Raw genomic sequence first — 12,799 nt, forward strand, 5'->3', positions numbered from 1 at the left:
GTTGGCTTCCCAGATGGAGCTGCAGCCGCGGCTTTGATTTCTCTCTCCCCTCCCCCTCTGTGTTACCCCACAAGCTCAGCTCCATGGTTTCAATTCCACCCTGAAAAAGCAGTGGGGCCTCCTCTCAAACCCGCCCAGCGCCTCCAACTCCCAACAACGGCTTAAGTTACAGGAAAGAGAGGGGGCGGCGAGGTGACCCCCTGCCTGGAGGCAAAGGGGAGAAATCCTGGGAGAAAGGAGGGAGAGAAGGAGAGGCAGCAGAGTGAATTAAGAGATGGCCCCTCCCCAAATGGGAAAGAAGTGACATTGGGGGAGCCTAAAGTGAAAAGCCAGCTTTCCCAGCGGGGATCCAAAAAACTCCTCCCAGGGCTCTTCCACATCTACGATCTACAATTCAGGTTTCCCCTTTCCTGTCCTCTTGGTGATAGTTTCTAGAAGGTTCTGCGAGTCAGAATGCTTGATGTATTTATTACCACGGTCCCTAAGTTTTTCAATACAAGAAGTAGACTCAGCCCAAGAACTTCTCTCACCAAAACCCAGCATAGACGCCTGAGCCTCCTTTTTCCTAGTCTACCCTGAGCCACCCACGCTTGTTTCTGCTCAGGCGAGGGCCCAAACTAATTAAAGCCCTTAATTAATAGATTCTCTGTAATATCTGTTTAATCCTTTTATAGCCCATTTTGCTTTCCAGAAACATAGGGGTAAGTGCTGGAGAGATGACGACAACGGGCTAAGCAGCCTTGGAGTTTGGCCGTGCTGGGGTGTCAGGCACCGAGGACCTGAGAGAACAGGAAGCAGATGCCCTGTAACCTGGGTCTTTGGTTATTCTAGAGCGGGTTCTGTCTTTATAATCCTTTTTTTTTTTTGGCAGGGTCTTTTAACTACTTAATTAATTTTATTTTACGTGTATGGGATTCTGACTGCCTGTGGAGGCCAGAACAGGCTGTCAGAGGCCCTGGAAAAGTTGGAGGTGGTTGTGAGAAGTAAACCTAGGCCCTCTGGAAAAGCTCTACCATGGATCCATCTCAGCCAGTCCCTTGACAGGGTTTTATGTAGCCAGGATAGCCTCAAACTCCACATGTAGCTGAGGGTGACTCACTGATTCACTGATCTCCCTGCCTCAGCTTCCTGATGTGTTGGGTTTACAGGCATGAAGCATCACTCCTGACTTAAACCCTGGCCTCTGCACGTGCTAGCCCAGCACTCTACCAGCCTAGCTCAATCTCTTTCCTCTCTCTCTCTCTCTCTCTCTCTCTCTCTCTCTCTCTCTCTCTCTCTCTCTCTCTCTGTGTGTGTGTGTGTGTGTGCCCGCGTGCGCATTGGTGGGTATGTCTGTGTGAAGGTCAGATCCCTGAAACTAGAGTTATACACAGTTGCGAGCTGCCATGGGGGTGCTGGGAATTGAACCTAGGTCCTTTAGAAGAACAGCTGGCTTCTCTGCAAAGAAGCTGGTGTTCTGCCTTAAGGGGGCAGGCTAGATAAGCGCTTAGACAGCTGTTTGTATGGAAGAGTAGAGAGGGAGAGAGGGCCCTGGGCAGCACCCCTCAGCTCCTTAGTTGTGCATTGGCTACTCGGTCTTTTGAGCATGTTTATGGTATGTAGGATACCACAGGTAGGCTGTCGTTCACTTAGCTATGTGTGACACAAAAGCCTTTAAGCTGGCCTGGAAGGCTTTGAACTCAGTCAGTTCCAGAAATCCAAACACTGTATTCTCACAGGCCTTCTAACATCAATCTGGAGTTTTAGAATTCTTTCTCTCTCTCTCTCTCTCTCTCTCTTTTTTTTTTTTTTTTTTTGGTTCTTTTTTTCGGAGCTGGGGACCGAACCCAGGGCCTTGCGCTTCCTAGGTAAGCGCTCTACCACTGAGCTAAATCCCCAGCCCTCTTTCTCTTTTTTTTAAAAAAAATTTCTGTTTATTATTAGTCCTGAAACTCACTTTGCAGATCAGGGTAGCCTCCAGCTCTCAGAGATAGTTCACCCTCTGCCTCCCATGTGCTGGGATTATAGGCATGTGCTCAGGTGTAACCTTATTCCTTTGCTCGATTCTGCAGTGTGTCCTGACCCTCAGGCCTGACCTGTGGACAAAGTATTCACTCAAAACCTCCTTTGCCACTCCCACGTCCCAAGATGCACACGGAGCTCTATCAGGGCCAGGACATCCAGTCTATCCTGCTATCCGTCTACTTGGTCTCATGCTGCTGCACTGGCTGATCACGCTCTGGAACGCCTCCCTATTTCCCCACTAGCGTGTGAATTCATTTCTCTGCATCCGAGATCCTGCAGAGCTGAGCCCTTCTGGCCTTTCTTATCTCATCCACTCATTCCAACTCCACTTCTCCCACTCTCCTGACTCAGCCAGATTCCCTCCCCACTATGCCTTCACAGTCCCAGGGACCTTCTCTCCATCGGGCTGAGCCTCTGGGGTTTATCCTGGTGACTGTGTGTTGAATAGGGACTCTGCCTCCCATCAGACCTAAGCTCCACAGGAACAGGGCTGGCCGGGCCTAGTGCTTAGTACATATATTTGTGAATAAATGCACGGGGTTCTTAAGGCATTAGGGGCTGTGGCATGGAAGCAGCGACACTACAGCTTTAAGAGCCCGGAGTGGGTACACGCCTGTGATACCAGGATTTGGGAGATAGAAGGAGGAGGCTCAGGGGTCCTACTTTACTATGTAGCGAGTGAGTTTGAGGCCACAGTGAGCAGCATGAGATCCTGTCTCAAAGCAAAAGAAAAATCATGGAGTGGCACGGGCCTGAAGTCCACGCTGCTCAGGAAGCTGAGGTCAAAGCACAGGGTTATGGGCTACTTGGTCATAGAGTGAGTTCCCGGGCACCGTAGTGAATGAGAACCTGTCTCAAACAACAACAACAACAGCAACAACAACAACAATAACAACAGTCAAAAGAGAGGACTGGAGAGATGGCTCAGTGGTTAAGAGCACTGACTGGGGGTTGGGGATTTAGCTCAGTGGTAGAGCGCTTACCTAGGAAGCGCAAGGCCCTGGGTTCGGTCCCCAGCTCCAAAAAAAAGAACCAAAAAAAAAAAAAAGAGCACTGACTGCTGCTCTTCCAGAGGTCATGAGTTCAATTCCCAGCAACCACATGGTGGCTCACAACCATCTGTAATGGAATCCGATGCCCTCTACCGGTGTGTCTGAAGACAGGGACTGTGTACTCACATACATAAAATAAATAGATACATAAATAAATAAATAAATAAATAAATAAATAAATAAATAAATAAACCTTTAAAGAAAAAAAAAAGAATACTTGCTGCTCTCAGAAGAGGACCAGAGATCAGTTCCCAGCACCCACATGGTAGCTTACAATCAGTTCAAAGGGATCAGGTATTCTTTTCTGGCCTCTGAGAGCTCCAGGCGTGCATGATGTACACTTACATACATGCAATACTCATACACATAAAATATAAATAAAGAATCTTTTTTAGCAAAATAGCTTGGCACGGTGGCCCTTTTAATTCTACCACTCAGGAGGCAGAGGACCTGGTCAACATATGAAGTTCCAGGCCAGTCAGTGCTACACAGTAAGATCCTGTCTAAAACCAAACAAAGAAAAGTGAAAACCAATAAAAAATAATAAATATATCTCTATATGTTAATATTTAGGTATTAAAAACAGGGCTGGGAATATAGTCTAGTGGTATAGCACTTGTCTAGAATATTTAAGACCCTGAATCTAGACTCTGGCACCACATTTAAAATAAATGAACAAGTATACATACATACATACATACATACATACATACATACATACATCTCCATCCAAGCAGGCCCAATTTTCGTTTTTGGGTTTGTTTGCTTGCTTTGAGACAGGCTCTCGGGGTTGAGGATTCAGCTCAGTGGTAGAGCGCTTGCCTAGCAAGTACAAGGCCCTGGGTTCGGTCCCCATCTCCGGAAAAAAAAAAAAAAAAAAAAAAAAGAGACAGGCTCTCACTATTTGCTCTCAATGCCCTGGAACCCATTATGTGTAAACCAGGCTGGCCTCAAAAAGATCTGCCTGCCTCTGCCTCCCAAGTGCGGAGACTAAAAGTGGGTGCCATCATGACCAGCCAAGACGGACTTTATTTATTTATACACTGTGGCTGTCTTCAGACACACCAGAAGAGGGCATCAGATCCCATTACAGATGGTTGTGAGCTACCATTTTGGGTGCTGGGAATTGAACTCAGGACCTCTGGAAGAGCAGCCAGTGCTTCCCAGCCCAAAATAAATCTTTAAAAACATTTTCAGCTCTGGTTCTTACTATATAAACTTGATATCAATTCTTTGTTTATAAACACAGATCAGTACCTTCTATTTAGGTGAGCACACATACAGCTTATTACACACTCAATATCTCCAAGGATACTTAAGCGAATATTTAATTCATGTAGCTTTTGATTTTGGAAGGTGCTATGATTATGAAATTTATTTTTTAAAGTAATTTAAAAGTTTTTATATGTACGGATATTTCGCTCACATGTATGCCTGTGTACCATGCTTGTGACTGGTACCCAAGGAGACCAGAAGAGGGCATCAGATCTCCCAGAACTGGAGTTATAGATGTTTTGCGAGCTGTTTGTAGATGCTGTGAATCAAATCTGGGCTTTTTATAAGAACAGCTAGTTCTCAGTTCTCTTGATTGCTGAGCCTTCTCTCTAGTCCCAATTTTAAAAATACTCTTTTTAGATTTTTTTTGAGACATTGTTTCAGTATATAGTCTTGGAACTCCATACACACACACACACACACACACACACACACACACACACACACTGGCTACCCTCAAACTCATAGAAATCAGCTGCCTCTGCCACCCAAGTGCTGGGATTAAAGTCATAAGCCACCATTACCCAGGCCCTTTTTAAGTTTTAAAAATAATATCTATTTATTTTGTATGTGAGGGCATGTGTGTAAGTCCAAGAACAACCTGTGGCATTCAGTTCTCTTTTTCCTCTCTGTGGGTCCGGAAGACCAAACTCTAATCATCAGGCTTGGCAGAGAGTGCTCTGAGCTACTGAGCCATCTCACCAGCCCTACAAACCACTCTGTCATCCTGGAGTGACTCTGTGCGTGGTTTGCACTGTAAACGGAATTTGAGACCAGCATGAGGAGCAGCCGATCACCAGGAACCGCCAGGACGCTGCGTTTTCCTCTCAGCCCCCAAGCAATTATGTTCTGAAGCCAGAAATCCTGAGTATGTGGAAGGCATTCTCCAGGCCCTGAGCCTGAGCCTCAGCAGAGAGGGAAGGGGGGGGAGGGGAGGGAGAGAGAGAGAGAGAGAAAGAGAGAGAGAGAGAGAGAGAGAGAGAGAGAGAGAGAGAGAGAGAGAGAGATTGGGGAAGAGCTGGTTGAAGGAATGAAAAAATCCTCCGACTTCGTGAAAAAGGTCCTCTATTTTCACTTCCCAACTCCATCCCTCTGACTTAGAGTGGTCAAGGGATAACTGTCTGTCAGACTACCCTTTGTCTGGAAATATGTTTGTCCTGGATGGAAATCGAAGATGTATAACGTACACCAGAGGTTTGCTCTCAATGTCATGCCAGACCCTGAGGTTCCAAGTATTAGACTGTGAGGTGTAGAAACCTATCTTGCTTTTTTTTTTAAAAAAAATTGACTATGTTTTATTTATTTTATGTGTACTGGTGTTTTGCTTGCCTGTATGTGTATCACATTTACATAGTACCCAGGGAGGCCAGAGAGGGTGTCTGATGCCCTGGAGCTAGAGTTACAGAGGTTCATGAGTCCCTAGGTGGGTTCTGGGGATCCAGCCCAGGTCCGCACTCATCCTTTGAGCCTCTCTCAAGCCCCAGAACACGTTCTTCTTAAAAAGAGGGAGAAAGAAAACTTACTCAAGACTCCAGTAAGGAAGTTGAGGGTGGTGGCACGTGCCTTTAATCACAGTACATCTAGAAGAAGGCAGATCTAGAGAGTTCGAGGCCATTCTGCTTTACATAGAGTTTTAGATCAGCCAGGGTTATGCTGTGAAGCTCTTTAATAAAGTCCATTAAAGAGCATTCTCGAGTTGTAAAGAACTTGAATATTTCTGTTTGTTTCTTTTCTTTCTTTTCTTCTCATATTGAAGCCTGCTAAGGCTGGCCAGGAATGTCTGGTAAATTCCCCTGCCTCAACTTCAACTGAGATTACAAGTGTGAGGGACTGAAATTTTACAATAACTCATCTAGTCAAAAAAGCAAAAACAACAACAACAACAACAACAACAACAAAAAAAAAAAACCAAAAAAAAAAAAAGAAACAACAAAACCTCTTTTTTTTTTTTTTTTTTTTTTAATCCTGGGAGGCCAGGTTCATCTACCCTCTTCTCTCCTTTAAATTGCTCTTCCGCCGCCGTTTCTGAATACCGCCCAATCCCAGATGCGCGCTGGAAGCAGCGTCCACAGCTGGAAGGATTTGGTCGGTACTGAGAAGCAAAAGCGGCTTTCTAAACTCAATCGTCCTTCTTCTTTTCAAGTTCTCCTCCTCTTTCTCTCCAGAGAGACAACAGAAATAATTGATCCATCATCGGGTACCAGACACAGATTCCCATGCAAATTCCCTCCCCTCCCCAGACCCCAAAGTTACAATCCTAGTGTGGTGGGGGTGGGGGTGCGTTTCTTCGGGCCACCTCACCCCTCAGCCAGGTGAGAAGTGTGAGGGGAAATTCTCTACCACAACCCCAGCCTCCTCCCGTCTCTCCAGCCACACACACCATCTTTCTGGTGTGGAATCACTTAAAGTTTGGGTAAAACTCCCTTTTCTCCCAGGAGATCAAATCTGGAAGCTTTTAGGAGGCGGAGCAGGGATGGGGAGGGAGAAGGCAAATTCCCCAAAACATTCGTCAGACCTAAGAGAGTCGTTTCTTTACTCAAAACTGCCCATCACCACCCCCCCCCCCCCGCCATTAACTTTCGATTAAGACCTCCTCCTTATGGCAACTAAACTTTACTTTGCATAATTAAGATTTTCCTCGGAAAGGGGGTGGATTGAAACCTCAGTTCCAGGCCTTTCTCCTTCACCTCACCCCCCAACCCCCGCCCCAGCCCTGCAGCCTGGCCTCTGAGTTCCTGAATTTTCTCACTTTGAGGTGCCACTAAACACAAAGAACCATAATGGGCTCCTTTGTGCTCGCTATGGGGCAATTACACCCCGGAGTCCCGGCCCCTTTAAGAGCCTCTTAAAGAGACAGGCTCTCATTTTTCAGAGGGTTACTTTAGGGTGTGTGTAGGGGGAGGGGCGAGGAAAACTTCTAGGAGTCCTTGTTTAGGGCGAAGTGACACTTTTACCTCGACTCTCTGAGAAGGGTTGGGAGACGTCTTTGCAAGCTATTCGCTTACGTGCTTTAACAACACGTACACATTTCTGTGTATATATATATATATATATGTATATATTTTAAACGGGATTTTTTAACTTGGTTTTATAAATGGTACTGAAAAGTGGGGAGGGGGCGGTGAGCAGGGGCAGGGGCAGGGGCAGGAGTAAAGAGCCGTGTACCTCAGAGGGCTTGGGCTCCAGGGTCACAGATCAGGTTTGAGTTGCCTGGGTCGGACGCCACTTTTAGAAAACGTGTCTCCGGATCTTGCCCGGACGACTCCGAAGAAATCACGGCCTGAGCAAACAGCTCCTAATATAATAATAGCTTGTCTCTTTAAAAAAGCAGAAGGAGGGGGTGTAGAGTTTTCTTGGCATCTGGTTTCTGATCTCATTATGTTGTGGTCGACCAATCCAGCCCTCGGGGCTGGTCCTCCAGTTCAAATCTGATTGGCCGAGAGCACATTTTGGGATGGTGCAAAGCTCGACGGGGCGGTTTCAAGGATCCCTTTTGAGGGGGGCTGAGGAGAGGGCGGGGCCGTCAGCGGGGGCCCCCTTGAAACCGACTAATTGGGATCGGAGAGGCCGAGGTGAGGGCTGAAGGAGGCACAAAGGAGTCGCTGGGTGGAGGAGGGTGGGGAGAGGGGAAGCCCAGAGGCTAGAGGAGGAAGAGGAGCTAGGGCAGCGGTGCGCGGCGTCTCCGACCACTCAGTCGGATCTCTGCGAGCCAGCAGGCCGGTGCGCCGCCCCCTCCCCCGCCCGGCCTCCCCAACTCTGCGGCCCGGAGCAAAGTTTGCAAGGAGGCGCGGGAGACGGCCGGGCAGCTAGGCGGCAGCGGGGAAGGCGCGCGGTCTCTGGGTTGGGGGCGGGGGCTGGGGGGCGCCCAGGAGCCGAGTGGGGGGCGGCGGCCAGCATGCGGGCCCGCAGCGCCCTGCCCCGCAGCGCCCTGCCCCGCCTGCTGCTGCCACTGCTGCTGCTGCCGGCTGCCGGGCCGGCTCAGTTCCACGGGGAGAAGGGCATCTCCATCCCGGACCACGGCTTCTGCCAGCCCATCTCCATCCCGCTGTGCACGGACATCGCCTACAACCAGACCATCATGCCCAACCTTCTTGGGCACACGAACCAAGAGGACGCGGGCCTGGAGGTGCATCAATTCTACCCGCTGGTGAAGGTGCAGTGCTCGCCCGAGCTGCGCTTCTTCCTGTGCTCCATGTACGCTCCGGTGTGCACGGTGCTGGAGCAGGCCATCCCGCCGTGCCGCTCCATCTGCGAGCGCGCGCGCCAAGGCTGCGAGGCGCTCATGAACAAGTTCGGCTTCCAGTGGCCCGAGCGCCTCCGCTGCGAGCATTTCCCGCGTCACGGCGCGGAGCAGATCTGCGTGGGCCAGAACCACTCCGAGGACGGAACTCCTGCGCTACTCACCACCGCGCCACCGTCTGGGCTGCAGCCTGGCGCTGGTGGCACCCCGGGCGGCCCTGGCGGTGGTGGCGCGCCCCCGCGCTACGCCACTCTGGAGCACCCTTTCCACTGTCCCCGCGTCCTCAAGGTGCCGTCCTATCTCAGCTATAAGTTTCTGGGTGAGCGCGATTGTGCCGCGCCCTGCGAGCCTGCACGGCCCGACGGCTCCATGTTCTTCTCGCAGGAGGAGACTCGTTTTGCCCGTCTCTGGATCCTCACATGGTCGGTGCTGTGCTGCGCTTCTACTTTCTTCACGGTCACCACCTATTTAGTGGACATGCAGCGATTCCGCTACCCAGAGCGGCCCATCATCTTCCTGTCCGGTTGCTACACCATGGTGTCAGTGGCCTACATTGCGGGCTTCGTGCTCCAGGAGCGCGTGGTGTGCAACGAGCGCTTCTCTGAGGACGGTTATCGCACGGTGGTGCAGGGCACTAAGAAAGAAGGCTGTACTATACTCTTCATGATGCTGTACTTCTTCAGTATGGCCAGCTCCATCTGGTGGGTGATTCTGTCCCTCACCTGGTTCCTGGCAGCCGGTATGAAGTGGGGCCACGAGGCCATCGAGGCCAATTCGCAGTACTTCCACCTGGCCGCCTGGGCGGTGCCGGCCGTCAAAACCATCACCATCCTGGCCATGGGCCAGATCGACGGCGACCTGCTGAGCGGCGTGTGCTTCGTGGGCCTCAACAGCCTGGACCCGCTGCGAGGCTTCGTGCTGGCGCCGCTCTTCGTGTACCTGTTCATCGGCACATCCTTCCTGCTGGCGGGCTTCGTGTCACTCTTCCGCATCCGCACCATCATGAAGCACGACGGCACCAAGACGGAGAAGCTGGAGAGGCTCATGGTGCGTATCGGCGTCTTCTCCGTGCTCTACACCGTACCGGCCACCATCGTCATCGCCTGCTACTTCTATGAGCAGGCCTTCCGCGAGCACTGGGAGCGCTCGTGGGTAAGCCAGCACTGCAAGAGCCTAGCCATCCCCTGCCCGGCCCACTACACGCCCCGCATGTCGCCCGACTTCACAGTCTACATGATCAAATACCTCATGACGCTCATCGTGGGCATCACGTCGGGCTTCTGGATCTGGTCCGGCAAGACGCTGCACTCGTGGAGGAAGTTCTACACGCGTCTCACCAACAGCCGGCATGGAGAGACCACCGTGTGAAGCGGTCTCGCCTGCTGGGCGCCCCCCTCTCCCAGGTCCGGACTGCACCGTGCCCTCCTTCACTCGGGAGGGGGGTGCACCCTACGGACTCCTATTTTATTTTTTTAAATAAAGAACAGTGAAAACCATTTTATTTTAGGTCGCTTTTTAAAAAGAACTCTGCCCAACAACCCCCCCAACCAGGTTTGTAATTAAAACTGTAAATAGTCTTTGTAAATTTAATTATATATTTTCTATTTAAAAGAAAAAAGGAAAAAAAAAAAGATCAACGAGGGCGCCGGGGCTAAAGAATGGGGTGGGGGTTGGGGGAGGAGGTCTCGCCTTTTCTAAGTGCCCTTTTAAAAGCCGCCCTGTGCTCTGGTTCAAATTTTTTTTGGTGATTTGGCAGGGCTGGGCCTGCTGGGAGAGGCACCTAGCCTGCTCGCTATTTTTGTTGGCTTAAAGGAGTTGGGAGTTAGTTCCACTCAACTTCTATAAAAGCCAAATTTGCAAGCCTCCTCACCGATGCAGGGCCTGTGGAAGCTGTTGGATATTTTTTAACAAGACTTGGATTCGTTTTTGTTTTATTTTATTTCCCGTTCTCCCCGCTTCCCCCCACCCATCCCCCCCATTCTCCCTGCTCATTTGTTCTGTCTCCCCCACTCGGTATCTGGAAACCTCCCAATCCAGATGCAGACGTGGAAAAAACATACCGCTTTTAGGGAGAGGGCGGAGATGTGGGGAAGAGTGGCTTCCACCCCCCCAGCCCACTCCCCGTGGGCACGGAGATCCTTCTGTGGTTTCAGCTCTGGCCCACGCTCAAAGAATGGGCTACAAAACGCTTTGTGAAGTGTTTTGACATCCCCCCACCCCCACTGCACACTTTTAAGAAGGACCCTCGTTCCCTGGGTTTTGGGATGGGGGGTACCACTAGCCTCTGAAACGTGTATCTGCAAACCCCGGGATCTTTTGCGCTTCGGTTCCCTTCTCTCCCCCAGGTCTGTTCTTCCGCAGAGGAATCCAGGTTAGCTGTTTGTAGGGTTGGGTTGTGTGTTATGAGTGGGTTTTTGTTCGGATTGTTTTTCTTTTCCAAAAGCAGTAAAAAAAAAAAAAAAATAGGTTGGGTTGGAGGGAGGGAGGGAGGGAAATGGATGGGCTGGTGGGATTTTTAGTTTTCTTTTGACAAAAGACTGGCCTTTAAAACAAACAAACAAAAAACAAAAAGTTGTTCAGGAAAAACAACAAAAACTAATGGGTAAGTTTGCTTTAGAAGGCCTCTCTGGGCAGACTCTTTGTGGCGGTGGGGGTGGAGTTGAATGTTTACATGACATTCTATATCATAAGATATTGATATAATGTTTCTCACATGTTTCTTCCCCCGGCACACAAATAAAAGTAAGGATTCTTCCTAAGTTAGAGGCCTGAGAGATGTTCTATAAAGTATCTTTGCTGGTATCAGGATTCCAGCTCCCTCGGGTCCCTCAACTCTGGAGTATTTTACAGTTCGAATACTAAAGAAGCATTGTGAAGACCAGCGTGCCAAAGCCCCGTCCGCTCTCACCATCTCTCCTGTTTCTTGATAATAAATAGTGCAAATTAAAACCTAATAATCATCATAATAAAGTACATTTAATTATCTTCAGATCTAGCCCTTTAATTGTATTTAACAGGGTTGTAACACCACCACCCTTCACCAAACCACACCTCCTCCCCTCTCCCCTTCACCTACTTGGTTGGGGGTTGGGGAGAGTGGGCTCCCTGCCCAAGGCCCCAATTGTTTGACTAAATCGTTACAGGGAAAATTGATTTCTTATCATCGTTTGTTGGCCGACTTGGGGACAAGGGAGAAAGTAAGTTGGAACCCCTACTTCCCAGTGTTTGTGTTAGTTTATGTTGGGGGAGGGGAAGTGGAAATGTTTGGTGGTAATTGAAGTCATATGTGGGGCTTTGCTTGCAATTGTATTGAAGCCTGGGTATTTCAGCAAACCCTCCCCCCTTCCCAAACTATATAGTCTCTCTCTAAATTATTTGTGCCAAGTTCACTAAGTCTCAATATAAATTTGCCTTAACTGTCAGAGTGGTGGTGGGGACAAGAAGCAGTGTCACCCCCACAGGTCCCTTTCACATCTTAAAAGAACCCCACAAAGGCTTTAGAAAGTTCCACACCAAGTGCCTCTCCTGGCAATGAAGGTGAAACCCCAGGAATCAGGTGGGGTTTTCAGGGCCTGGGAACAAGTACAATAGAAAAAGGGATGATGGTTTCTGCTGAAGATTTGGGGAGAGCCTCCCCCACCCCTAAGGTTGTCAGAGTCTTGGCTCTGTGTGCTTCTGAGACATCCGCTTCTATACCCTCACCGGAATGGCTCAGAAAGAGGTGACAATTGCCTTTTCTTCCCAATTCCCTCCCCCCACCTCAAGGTCTCCTGCCAACATAGGGGTACAGATCCTGCAACAATAGACAAAGTGGCTTCGTGACGGGGCGGGGGAGGAAAGATAAATTAGCCTCTTGGAGAGCCACAGATCCTAAAGACGCAGCTCCCCCTGCCCCCTTTAAAAGGTGGCCATGGAACTGAGGTGCTTGAGAAAGCAGGGGGAGGTGAGGGGAACCCTCCCTACATCCATCCCACTCCCACTTTACTGAAAGGGCTCTGAGAGGAAGGGAAGCCTTAGACCACAGTGGGGAACACCAAGGATATGCTCTACCCAGAATCAGTGTCTCCTCTAAGTGGAAAACCGGATTAAATCGCGTGGTCCTGGAGGTCCACCTTTGCAGGCCCCAACCAACTTCCCATATTATAAGTGTGTTAACCCTTCCCCCTGCAGGGAGGCCGGGCATTTGACAGACTGAGGGACTGAAAAGGGAACCAGTCACAGGCCACAG

General features: G+C 49.7%; 1 protein-coding gene across 1 annotated transcript; it reads left to right on the forward strand.

Moving 5' to 3' along the window:
• The first annotated feature begins 8,149 nt into the window (after nucleotides 1-8,149).
• Fzd2 (frizzled class receptor 2) lies at nucleotides 8,150-10,060 on the forward strand. Its single transcript, NM_172035.2, has one exon. It carries the CDS (start codon nucleotides 8,227-8,229, stop codon nucleotides 9,937-9,939), a length of 1,713 nt encoding a protein of 570 aa, NP_742032.2. The 5' UTR covers nucleotides 8,150-8,226; the 3' UTR covers nucleotides 9,940-10,060.
• Nucleotides 10,061-12,799: the final 2,739 nt, after the last annotated feature.

The sequence above is a fragment of the Rattus norvegicus genome, chromosome 10, assembly GCF_021556685.1.
Source record: "Rattus norvegicus strain SHRSP/BbbUtx chromosome 10, alternate assembly SHRSP_T2T, whole genome shotgun sequence".
Taxonomy (NCBI): domain Eukaryota; kingdom Metazoa; phylum Chordata; class Mammalia; order Rodentia; family Muridae; genus Rattus; species Rattus norvegicus.